The sequence below is a fragment of the Talaromyces stipitatus genome, genomic scaffold (assembly GCF_000003125.1).
Source record: "Talaromyces stipitatus ATCC 10500 scf_1105507295523 genomic scaffold, whole genome shotgun sequence".
Taxonomy (NCBI): Eukaryota; Fungi; Ascomycota; class Eurotiomycetes; order Eurotiales; family Trichocomaceae; genus Talaromyces; species Talaromyces stipitatus.
This window is the reverse complement of record NW_002990113.1, coordinates 2,101,892-2,113,694: the sequence shown is the minus strand read 5'-3', so window position 1 is coordinate 2,113,694 and position 11,803 is coordinate 2,101,892. Positions and strand designations below refer to the sequence as shown.

The following is an 11,803-nucleotide window of genomic DNA, read 5'->3' as shown; positions in this document are numbered from 1 at the left end:
TGGTCCCCACCAGGGCAACCGCTTGCCTATTGTTTGCTGCGTCTCTGCTTACATAGTAGTTCCAGCATTGCATGTTGTGATGTTGACTGACCAACACTATGCATCTCTCGATTAACTAGGATAGACAGTTCAAGCAATGCAGACATTATTCTGATATGCATCTACTCCCCATCTGGATGTATTTGGCGATCCACAGTTGAGTCCATATCGGACATGCATCTGATCTGTGTAGGCATCATTATCCACTCTTAAGCATATCATATCCGATGATTCTCAGCGATTGCTGAATGCGGCAGGTTGTAGGTGTCTTCTGCACTATAGTAGAAACAAACAGTGATAGACGCTCAATTGGAATCAGTGGAAAGCATAGCGCACGGGCCAAGAGAGATACCCGCTTTGTGATTCGTCCCCTCACTTGGCCCCACACCGTTCTGCTATTTATGCTGAGAGCCAATCACAGAACACTTCCCCAGATGTACTACAGCTAGCTGGTCTCTCGAGATATGCTCACACACTCTCTCAACTCTTCCGCCAACCTCACCAAATAAAACGCCGCAATATCAGGCGGAACCCCGTCGAAAGACCTAACGATCTTTTCCACCTCATTCCTCCCCTTCTCATACGCTTCCAAATCCCTGTTAGCATAAACATCGCGACCGGCAGCATATCCCTTTTCCAAATTGCGAAAGAATACATTGATCGCTATACTGACACCCTCAATAGGAGCAGCAGCGTGCAGCCATAACGGTGGGATGAACAGAATCTCCCCTGGAGAGAGCGTCGCCTCGTGAGGGGATGTACGGGGCACGGACACTATTCGTCCGTTTTTGACATTGTTGTTGTCGCTGGCGAATATATCGAGTGTGGAGCTCGATGCGCCGGGCGGTAGTTGCAGGTGTTCCACGTCTGAGGGAGGGTATAACACTAACTTTTTCTGCCCGCGGATCTGGCAGTACACATTGGCCATGACCTATCGAGTACAATTCGCTCGTTAGTCAGACCAGTGTCTCACAAATCGACCGAGGGGAATGTCCTTACATCATAATGTAACCACATCGTAACAGGCCCGGAGACGCGTAAAGGAGAACTATGCGTATTGTCTCTTGCAAAACTCAATTGCGATGGAAGGCAGAAATCATCCTTGATTTCCGGGAAATCTTGTTCAAAGAGTGCCGCTTTTTTCGCTGGTTGATCGCTCGAGATCGACCTGAGATACTGACGGCTTCCCTGCTGGATCTCGTCCATGAATGTACCAAAGTCCTTGGTTTTGTATGAAAAATTTTTTCTCTGGAAATTCATATGATCGCTCTGGGCCTCATGGACCACGACTTTGCGATCAGACCCAAGGGTCTGGACCAGATAGTCTTTAGACCATTTTTCGGTACATGCTCCTATGTCCAATCCGGTTATCACAACCGGTTGTGCTTGGTTCAGAATCGACTCAAAATCTGCCGCTGTTTGGATAGTCACTCGCCCAATGCTTTTGATTGCACCCGGCTTGGTCGACTTGTTACAAGATTTGCTACGAGATGCATCGGCCGCCGCCCTTGGAAGTCTGGTTTCTGCCACTTGTAAAAATTTCCAGTCTTCTGATGTACCGGCTGAGACGTCACATATTTCCCAGATGTAGCTGTTCCAAAATGTTCCGAATGAGAAACAGACGGCTCCGCCAGATACCACAATCACTGAGGAACCAACAGTCCCTGAGATGTGGCCGGCGAGAAGCGGCCGCAATGCTGGGGACTCGGACTTTGCATCGATAGTTTGTACAATCGACGAACTCCACTCGGTTTGGCCAAGCTCTGAGACTTCGAAGCAGAGAAACTCCACTGTCTCTGGAAGAACGCCCTGAACGCCGATTCCACCTATGACTAGAAGCTTGTTTGAAACCACGCTTGTCGTAGCACCGAATCGCCCAGCAACGTAGTCGGCGAGATTTGTAGCGTTTCGTAGTTTCTCAGACAAGTCTGTGAGCTGAATGGTTTTGATGCCATCTCCATCCGTCTCCAGGCTCCATTTCCAAAAGTCATTGAAGACAATTCCATCCTGAGACATGCCTCCGAAGAGATAGCCAGACAAAGCATCCATGGCGATCATCTGAGCACCAAATCGACTGGCGATAGCGCGCTGTCCTGCGACTTCAACGGCTGTCCATCCTTCTTGCTCATTCCACAGTAGCCAGTCATCCAGGGTATCGCCCTTGCTGGTTTTCCCGCCGTATATCAACACTCCTTCATTGTCATTTAGCTCGACTCGTACCGCACAGTGCCGGAAGCGAGGAGACGGTAAAGAGTCTGTCGGTTTCCAGACATTGTCTTTTCGAATCCAGCAATCGCTTAAGCCAGCGCTAGGCGATGCACGACCCCCGACGAAAAGACAGTTCCCATTATTGAGAGCTGTGATGGTATGACACATGCGTGCTGATATTTTGTAAGTTGGCAAATTGCCGGCAGGCTTGGTAACGTCTTCACCTCTGCAATATAGATCTGTAGACAGTAGACGTGACTGGCTTCCTAGCCCTCCATGGACACCTATAGATCGATCACTATCTGGGACAACGGCGGCAAATCTCCGATGGCCCTTGAAGGAAGCTGCGCGGTGCGATACTAATTTTAATGGGGCTCTCGGCAAATCGCTGCAAGACCTAAGCTCATTGGTACTGAAAGGTCCCCCCTCAAAAGTCGAAGCTGTCAAGAGAAAATAATGCGAGGCAAACAGTGCAAATTCCTCCCACTCGTCGAATGGCTCTATAGAGTCCAGTCCCATTCGTTGTGATTTACTGAGAAATGCATCGTCGTTCCAGATATCCCATAGAGTCCTGGCCGAGGCAGAACGCCATCCTCTTGAGTAAAACCGTTGCTCTTGTAAGGACAAAGCCGGGTATTTGTGGATAGAATGAAGAGGTGCTTGAAGTTTATTGAAGTGTTTCATCATAGTAGACGCAAAGGGGTGATCAGGCCCGTCGGGGAAGAATTGTTCCAGAACACAGAATTGAATATCTGATAATGTCAGTCATGATTAAAAACCTCGTACAGTGGAGAAAATACCTTTGCCCAACGTCGGAAACCATGAAATGAGCGCATCTGCTGACTTAACATCCATATAAGTAAGCGAGACTTCTGCTATGCAGAGCACCGAGACCGGCGAAGGACCTAGGACTTCCTTCAACGCCTCCTCAAGTTTCTTCAAATTCTTCAAATCGCAGCCCACGGCAACATAATGCGAAGCTCGCAGAAGCACCGGATTAGGGTCCGGATATGCTTTTATATCTCCCAATATACTCTTCAATTCTTCCGTTTGTTGGATGATGGACGTTTTGATACCCATCAATTTTTCATAGTCAATATCCACAAACGTCACATTACTACATGTCGATTGCTCAGTCTTGAGTAATTGGAAGGACAACGGGTCACTACGCATTAACATCTTAATGTACGTCCGGCAAGTGTCTTGTCTTGTCTACTCACTATCCACATCCTAAATTTAGGACAAACTTGGGTCGCGTATCCGCTCTCTGCAGGAATTGACGGACAGTCTCAGCGATCGCATGCATTCTAAGCCAATATCCTCGATTAATCAACGGTGCTCGTCTCTGAGGCTTCTTCACGAAAGGGCGAAAGAATTCATATTGGGGGTAGTATCGAAGTTCGACGCTTCTTTTCGAGACTATACTACTATTATTTGTCTTCAGGACACATGAATTGTTAGCAATTGGCCAAAACCTTTCATAGGCGAAAACCATACAGTGCTAATCACAATACACTTACTCCCATCACTAGATCCGCCTCTTTTTCCACCTTGGTAAGCACCATGGACTTCCTCCCCATTTCCTTTGGTGGGTCTTTAATAGTACCATCGTGCGACTCATTCGATGGTGTGGAAGGAGCGTCCATTGTAAGAAACGTAGTTTTCAACACAGTCAAGAAACGTAGCAGCCCCTCGTCAATTTTTGGATTTTGCAGAGCGGCAGAACACGGCAGAATGAGCAGGGTCCTCGCCGCTATCCCTATTATAGCTTGGCCGTGCTTCTTAGTGTGGAGACTGGCTGTTGTTGCCTTATTCTTCAGGAATCAGTGACCTGCTCCAAAACATTAAACGGACCTACCAGTTATCATGTCACCTGAACAGCAACAGGTTCCTTTCTGCCTTCCACCCGTCGATAAACCTCGTTCTTCTCCATATTGAGGCTCTCTTCTTCCTTTACAGCAGCGTATAAGGCAAAGCTGCACTGTTCGTGATTTTCCCCACACTTATATAGCCATCCTTATAACCAGTCTGATTCTTGACGGAGCAGCTCTCCGTCTGATTGGTGCGGGGTGCAAGGTTGAGTAGCGATATCAAAAAGACACCGATACACATCACACCGGTATTCGATCTCAATCACCTGCAGTCTCTTGATATCAACTGCGCTGCCAATAATATCGAGTCAGGGAGCTCCCACTGTAGGCAGGATGTCTATGAACTTTGTCACCTTTAATCAAGACTACAGCTATCTGGCTGTCGGTAAGCTCTCACATTATACCTATATGCCCTTAGAAATACTTCAGATATTGACAGTGAATTAGGTACTTCCAAAGGATTCCGAATCTTCACAACGGATCCTTTTACTAAGAGCTATGAGACCAAAGATGGAAACATAGCGATCTTAGAGATGTTGTTTTCGACATCACTCGTGGCTCTGATTTTATCACCCCGTCGCCTTCAGATTACAAACACCAAGGTTCATAAGATCATCCTGCATTATCACGGATTACGAGGAGCTAATGAGAGCAGCGGCAATCCACCATATGCGAGTTGACCTTTCCAACGACCGTGCTGGCGGTCAAGTTGAATCGGAAACGACTTGTAATAGTACTCGAAGATTATATTTATCTATATGATATTCAGACCATGAAACTTCTTTCGACGATCGAGACTTCTCCTAATCCGAACGGTATGCCTGGTTCCTTCTTCCGATATTTGCTTAGATACTTACAACCAACAGCGATCTGTGCTTTATCACCTTCATCGGACAATTGCTACCTGGCTTATCCACTTCCACAGAAAGCACCACCGTCGTCATTTGCACCGCCAGCACATGCTCCGCCTAGCACTACAAACCATATATCCCCTACCACTGGCGATGTATTGATTTTTGATGCTGTGAAACTGGAAGCAATCAACGTTATAGAAGCTCACCGATCTCCTCTGTCTTGCATCACACTAAACAGCGAAGGTACTCTTTTGGCCACCGCATCAGACAAAGGGACAATTATTCGCGTTTTCTCCGTACCTGATGGTCATAAGCTTTATCAATTCCGACGCGGCTCCATTCCATCTCGCATATATAGCATGTCATTCAATACCATGTCCACTCTTCTCTGTGTCTCCTCGGCCACGGATACTATTCACGTGTTCAAATTGAACAGCCATGGCAACAACCCGGATGGCAGCCCAAAGTCGTCTACGTTTGATAGGCCCATCAGCCCCAGTCCAGGCGACTATCGAGACGAACATGATGAATCCGGGGATGCATCCGACTTCAGCTCGAGGAAGCATAACGGGACATTAATTGGCATGCTTCGACGTACGTCTCAGAATGTTGGGAATACTTTTGCCGCTACTGTTGGAGGTTATCTGCCCAAAGGGGTGAGTGAGATGTGGGAACCTACGCGGGACTTTGCCTGGATGAAACTGCCAAAAACCGGGCAGGGATCGGGAGGTCAGGCCAATACGGGGCCTGTGAGGAGCGTTGTAGCCATGAGCAGCAATACACCGCAAGTCATGGTAGTAACGAGCGAGGGCAATTTCTATGTATTCAATATCGACCTATCAAAGGGCGGCGAGGGAACACTGACCAAACAATATTCGTAAGTCACCTTCATCCTCTATTCAGAGGTTCGTCAGAGACTCATAGCTGACATTTGTTGATTAGTGTGCTCGATACCAATGACAAACTTGGATCATCAGGCTTGGACTATTGATTCATATACCCATTTACTTTTATGATACCACGAGTCTATTATAGCGAACGATATAATCTCCTATCTGAACTATAGCGACATTTCATATTATACGGACTATTCCAGGAATTCTATACACTAATTGATTTCTCTCTCAAAAGCCACTTGAGCTCCTCAACCTCTTCTGGTTTCAGAAGCTCAACCAACATTGCAGCTCGCATAAAGTCGTGGTCCGCGAACTCGAATCCTGGAACAACAGTCTATTCGGTTTATTAGCTTTCCCGGCTTTTTCCATTAAGTCTTGAGGAAGGAAGAAGACTTACCTCGCTAATCAACAAACCCTCGGACTGTTTGTCTCCCCCATCGGTGTCAGGGAGCAAAAAAGACGCTTTGAATTTTCCTCCTTCTACAATCCATTGTAACTTCTCTCCTCGTTCAATATCGTGGCCGACGACGAATGTCTCGATACGAGCTTTATTGTTCTCGGCAGTTCTATCGCCGCGAAGGACTTCGTCTGCATGGATTAAGACGTAGCAACCGCGACCGCGATGCAGCGTGTGAACGGTTCGTCCGCGATTACGATGGAAGCATCCCAGAGGAGAACCGGGAGTGATATAATAATAGATTGTAGTACTGGCGGAGCGAGTAGAGTGATCTTGCCCAGGACTCAGTCGGATGTCAGACGTCACATCGGTCTCCGGAACAGTATACGAAGTGCCAGGATCTTTATTGTTAATGAAAGGATTTGGCACATTCAGAGGGTCCCGGTCTGTTTCCACATAGTATCCTCCCTCGATATGGGCTTGCATGCTCAGGAGATCGATGGTTTTCTGTACTGTTGGTGGTTCGGTTCTGTTATTCATGTCATTGTTGTCGACTGGCGTCGGCGCAAAGCTTGGCTTGATTTGTGACAGCGGTGCATGCAGCTGATGTGCCATTTTAATTTAGTCTGCAGTTTAGAGAAACACCTCCTTTTTATCTGGTTTTGAATTCTCTATTCTCGTAGTTGAATCGATTGAGTGGCCATTGTTGTATGCCTTTCATACACTGTTTGGAGTGCGGCTGACTGACAGATAATACAGAGCTATACCTTACCCGGTATAGATCGGGTGCAAGTTCGTATTGAAACGTATCCAGGTGCACATTATTCTCAAACTTTCAATCAGGTGAGGGGTAACTGACCAATGACATGCAGCGTATTGATTAATGCATGATTCAGGTTACCCACGGACGGTGTATTGTACGAGTTATGTCTGTAATTTTACGTCCTTCTTTCTCGGCGTCTACATCTGTGACGTCTCCCGTTGAGCGACTTGACTTTATCTCTCCCCACATGGTGAAATGCTATCGCTATCCCCTGCCAATAACGCCAATGTCCAAGACTGAAGCTCTGTTGTTCTAAATTCAGACTTGGTGATTCTAACCTCTTCCATGAATCAGGCTAATCCCCTGCGAACTATATACCCTATATGTCCGCTTCATTAAAACCCTTGGACATTCCCCCCTTATCCATGTAATTGCTCTTCTGTCTGTCTGTTATCCTGTGTAAGTGATCTCGTTCTATTGTTTGATGTACCATCGCATTGCAAAACGAAAGAGAGAGGGCGTTTGTAATAGACCCTGCACTTTCAACATCCCGCCGGGCTTTACTCCGCAAATCGCTGCAGCTCTAGTGGACTCAACAGCCAATCCATGACACCCCATCTCCGACTATCAGGTCTCAACACTGTCAAGCAAGCATTCGTCTGAATGGCCCGCAAATTCACCCATCAGCGAGTGAGCTATGGTATGTAAAATAGAAACCCTTCCATCTGATCTTATTGTCGGTGCTTTCCCTAGCTTTTGTTGTCTGATCATGTCTTCCGTCGTCCGTTAGTTCTCCCTCTACCAAATGCCTCCGGCGGCCATCGTCTAGGTGTCAACGGCCTTGCAGTCGATTCCGACAATCGCATTTTGTGAGTAATTGCTTTTTTCGAATACTTCCTTTGTTTTTTTTCTTCATGACTTACACGCAGGATGTGTCTAGATATTCTGCAGGCCGTGATGGAGTTATTTGCTCCTGGGACTTCAGCCCTTCGGATACCACACCCTCTTCCAGGACTACTCCTACAACGCGCAGAGACCAGGTGCAGGCACACAGTCACTGGATAAATGATATCGTCCTCGCCCGGAATAATTCCGCTCTCGTTTCCGGATCATCAGATACAACCGTAAGAGTATGGCGACCGTTATCGCAGACGAAAGAATTACCGATCGCCATCGGCCGGCATGCGGACTACGTCAAGTGTCTGGCGCTTCCCCATCAAAATTCAAATTGGGTAGCATCCGGCGGTCTCGATCAAAAGGTTTTTCTGTGGGATTTGGAGGGGAAAGGAGAAATTTTGAAAATTGATACTTGTGGTGATGAGGCTACCGAGAAGGGCTCTGTATATGCTTTGGGGACGGGTGGTTCTGTACTGGCAAGCGGAGGTCCAGAGTCTGTTGTGCGCGTATGGGATCCTAGATCCGGAAAACTCATTACGAAGTTCGTCGGGCATACCGATAATATCAGAGACATTCTGATCAACAAAGATGGAGACACCATTATGACTGCGTCTTCCGATCAAACGATCAAAGTGTGGTCGTTGACCGCAGGTCGCTGCTCGCATACCTTGACCATGCATAACGATAGTGTTTGGTCACTCTACTCGGACCACCCCCAGCTATCTGTTTTCTACTCCAGCGATAGGTCAGGCCTCGTCGCAAAGACAGATACGAGGGACGTGTCGGATATTGATCAGGGAACATCAATTGCCGCTCTTCAAGAACATGAAGGGGTAGTCAAAGTTGTAGCAGCCTGTGACTCTATCTGGACCGCGACGCCGAAATCCAGTATCAACAGATGGAAAGATGTCGATACTACAGCGGAAACAGAATTTCCGAACATCACGGCACGACGGCCCAGCGTCGGATTACCTGCTGAATCTCCGTCAGCGGCGCCCGCGCAGGGAACTGTCGGTAATACAGACGAGCCGACCAAGAAGAAGATCCCACACAACTCTATTCTTCTTCTTTCAAACATGTCAATATTCCCGAAAGTGGATCCCGAGAGAGCCACCATATATTCCACCGTGAGTGGCCGCAAGCCGTCAGAAATGATCGTCAATGAAGAGCTAGGAGAGGTGTTACCTGTCTATTCTCTTCCAGAGGAAACCATTGAAGGCCAACTTGGAGTGATCAAGCACTTCATGTTGAATGACAGAAAGCGCACGTTAACTCAAGATACAGCTGGAGAGGTTTTGCTATGGGATCTTCTGAAAGTGAGTTTGTCTAACGAAACTGCCTATACAACCACGTACTAATCAATTACATAGTGTGTTCCGATTCAAAGTTTCGGAAAGCGCCATATAGACGATGTTGCATCAGAGGTCAATACTGTGGAAAGTATAGCTCATTGGTGTACCCTCGACATCCGGACAGGCCGTTTGTCTGTCATTCTAGAACCAAATCGCTGCTTTGATGCTGAAGTTTATGCTGATGAAATTGAGCTGGCGAACGGCGAAGGATATGCATCAGATCAAAGGAGTAAGTGGGATGATTTCTTATAGAACGGTGAATACTAACAAATTATTATCAGTAAACCTTGGTAAATGGGTTCTTCGTTGGCTATTTGGTGATTTGATAGAAGAAGAAATCAGGCGAGATGCAATTCACAGGGAACGGCTTTCGGCAAAAGCAGCAGAAAATCAAGCCTTGCAACGTACTAATGCGCCCACCTCAATTGAGCTACCAAGAACCCCAGGGTCCCAAGGTGTCATAGACGGTTCCCCAATGACGCCGCGCGTAACGAATGGACTGCATGGCCCTACTACGCCCGGCCTCAACATTGGCGTTGCAACTCCAGGTGCCCCATCATACTCTTCACCACTTCCCCCAACTGAAGAAGAAGGCTTAAGCACAAGATTGAGCCATGAATTGGGAAGACCTCCATCTTCAAATAAATCAAATGACTACTTCTCCAGTAGTCACTACATCGAAGCGGAGAAGCCACCCCAAACTGCCGCAGAGGAGCAAACTCCTACAGCACTCCCACAGTCTCCATCTGAGCCTGAGAAGGAGGAGAAGAAGAAAGGGTCGTTATTCGGGAAAAAGTTTAGAATGGAATTTCCAAAGAAACTCGGCAGAACGTCATCGGAAGTGAAAACACCGGCACCGGAAGAAAAACAAGAAGAGTCAGACAAGTCATCTGAAAAAGAGGAGAAAGCTTTCGAATCAAATCTTTACGGTGTAATTGATCGCATTCGTCATGAATATGAGGCTTTTCTTTTGCGCAATCCCGGATCAGCATTAAACTCAGGGATCACGCCCAGCTCTACGAGCGAAACGCCCGCATTGAAAATTCCTGCCGATACCGATATTCTAATACAAGAAGAAACCGGTGACACGGCTGTGGCTGCCGATCTTTATCGAGGATCCGTTGGCAGCATCCGCGAGGAGATTGATAAACTTGAGAAGACCGTTCCACACTGGCTTGGAGAGCTATTATTGAAGGTATTTATTGTCTGCGCATACAATGAGCCAGCTTGCGTAATATACTAATTTCTGATTTCAGAATCAAGCACCACCTAAGGAGGTCGTGAAGGTAGCTTTCATTCTCAAGCCATACAACGACCTGTTACCACCAGTGAACAAGCTTGATGGGTATGCCAACATTCTGATTATACAGGATTAGCCAGTTAACGAAATAACAGGGGTTTCGATATGAGCAGTTCTAGACTAAATGCGAATCGTATGCTTCGAGCCAAGAAGGTGCTCGCATACATTGCGGAGCGAATTGATCCAGCTAACCCCGCCAATCCGGATCCCAATCCTATGCAACCAGAAGAATATTTGGAGTTATACTGTCAAAACATTGTAAGAATTGTCCATCATCTCAAATGATAAAAAGCGCTAACATATTACAGTTGGTCCCTGTTAATATGACCTTGGCAACAATCAAGACCCACATTTGGCGAACAGGCGGAGATATGATTCTATTTTATAAAGCGAACGGCAAAAAAGCGATTCGCGCACCAGTCGCTGTGCAAGAGACGGGAGAAGCTGCAGGGTCTAGTCACCCGGTTGAAGACAATAACCTACATGACAACATGTCTAGCTCCCATGCTTCAAATTCGATTTCGGATGGGCTGTAGGCATACTCATGGTGCTGATTGGACGTTTTCCATTGTTTTGGGGCATTTCTTTTGACTGCACTACTTCTTAACTTGCATGTATTACTTTATATTCATTATATTCTTGGGTTTTGCGTGGCGTATGTTACGGATACCTGCCGTTTTCATATGTTCAATGCGTATGTATATATATATATGTGTATGTTTGCATAACTACTTATTGAAGCATGAATGCCTAGGTACTCTTGGCCACCGGGAATTACCATGGTACAAAAGTTCGTCGATTTGACTTGAAAGTACAGCCACCCCTTGTATAAACAGCCGTTTCATAGAGCGCGAGAAGAAAATCATATTCTAACGAATATATAACAGATGTATCCATCATCAAGTTCCCTATATTTTCTAAACGCAGTCCATACGAGAGACTATGAAGACCTTGATGAGGAGCTTGAATCTTATCCATACGATCCTGCAATCCAAAAGTTGTTAAATTTCGTAAAAACAAAATCACTGAGAAACAGCTGCTTGCTGTTCAGGGGGTTGGAAAGTTGGTGACGAATTTGTGCCTCAGGCCGCAGTATTCCAATTGGACCAATCAAAACCCGGAACTTCACTAAAAACCAGTTCGCTCTATCCATCACCATCATCTATCCTTGCAACTTCCTCATCAACATCTAGAATAAAGTACTATTTATTCATGCACACTTGAAC

The 11,803-nt window shown here is 46.6% G+C and overlaps 4 protein-coding genes across 4 annotated transcripts; 2 read left to right on the top strand and 2 right to left on the bottom strand.

Moving 5' to 3' along the window:
* Positions 1-130: 130 nt before the first annotated feature.
* TSTA_067110 (Leucine carboxyl methyltransferase family) lies at positions 131-3,893 on the bottom strand (the record flags this gene model as incomplete). The annotated part of the gene is made up of 5 exons (XM_002340615.1): positions 131-970; positions 1,039-2,999; positions 3,048-3,412; positions 3,468-3,685; positions 3,768-3,893. 5 exons carry the CDS (start codon positions 3,891-3,893, stop codon positions 485-487), a joined length of 3,156 nt encoding a protein of 1,051 aa, XP_002340656.1. The 3' UTR covers positions 131-484.
* A 345-nt stretch (positions 3,894-4,238) lies between these two features.
* On the top strand, positions 4,239-6,977 carry TSTA_067100 (protein-vacuolar targeting protein Atg18, putative). The gene is made up of 5 exons (XM_002340614.1): positions 4,239-4,503; positions 4,566-4,720; positions 4,774-4,933; positions 4,985-5,849; positions 5,915-6,977. The coding sequence occupies exons 1-5, from the start codon at positions 4,452-4,454 to the stop codon at positions 5,961-5,963; spliced, it is 1,281 nt and encodes a 426-aa protein (XP_002340655.1). The 5' UTR covers positions 4,239-4,451; the 3' UTR covers positions 5,964-6,977.
* On the bottom strand, positions 5,987-6,977 carry TSTA_067090 (DUF985 domain protein). The gene is made up of 2 exons (XM_002340613.1): positions 6,266-6,977; positions 5,987-6,202 (listed from the first exon to the last, which is right to left on the bottom strand). The coding sequence occupies exons 1-2, from the start codon at positions 6,878-6,880 to the stop codon at positions 6,074-6,076; spliced, it is 744 nt and encodes a 247-aa protein (XP_002340654.1). The 5' UTR covers positions 6,881-6,977; the 3' UTR covers positions 5,987-6,073.
* A 714-nt stretch (positions 6,978-7,691) lies between these two features.
* TSTA_067080 (WD repeat protein) lies at positions 7,692-11,380 on the top strand (the record flags this gene model as incomplete). The annotated part of the gene is made up of 8 exons (XM_002340612.1): positions 7,692-7,728; positions 7,819-7,897; positions 7,969-9,241; positions 9,296-9,506; positions 9,559-10,472; positions 10,534-10,622; positions 10,673-10,835; positions 10,886-11,380. 8 exons carry the CDS (start codon positions 7,692-7,694, stop codon positions 11,111-11,113), a joined length of 2,994 nt encoding a protein of 997 aa, XP_002340653.1. The 3' UTR covers positions 11,114-11,380.
* Positions 11,381-11,803: the final 423 nt, after the last annotated feature.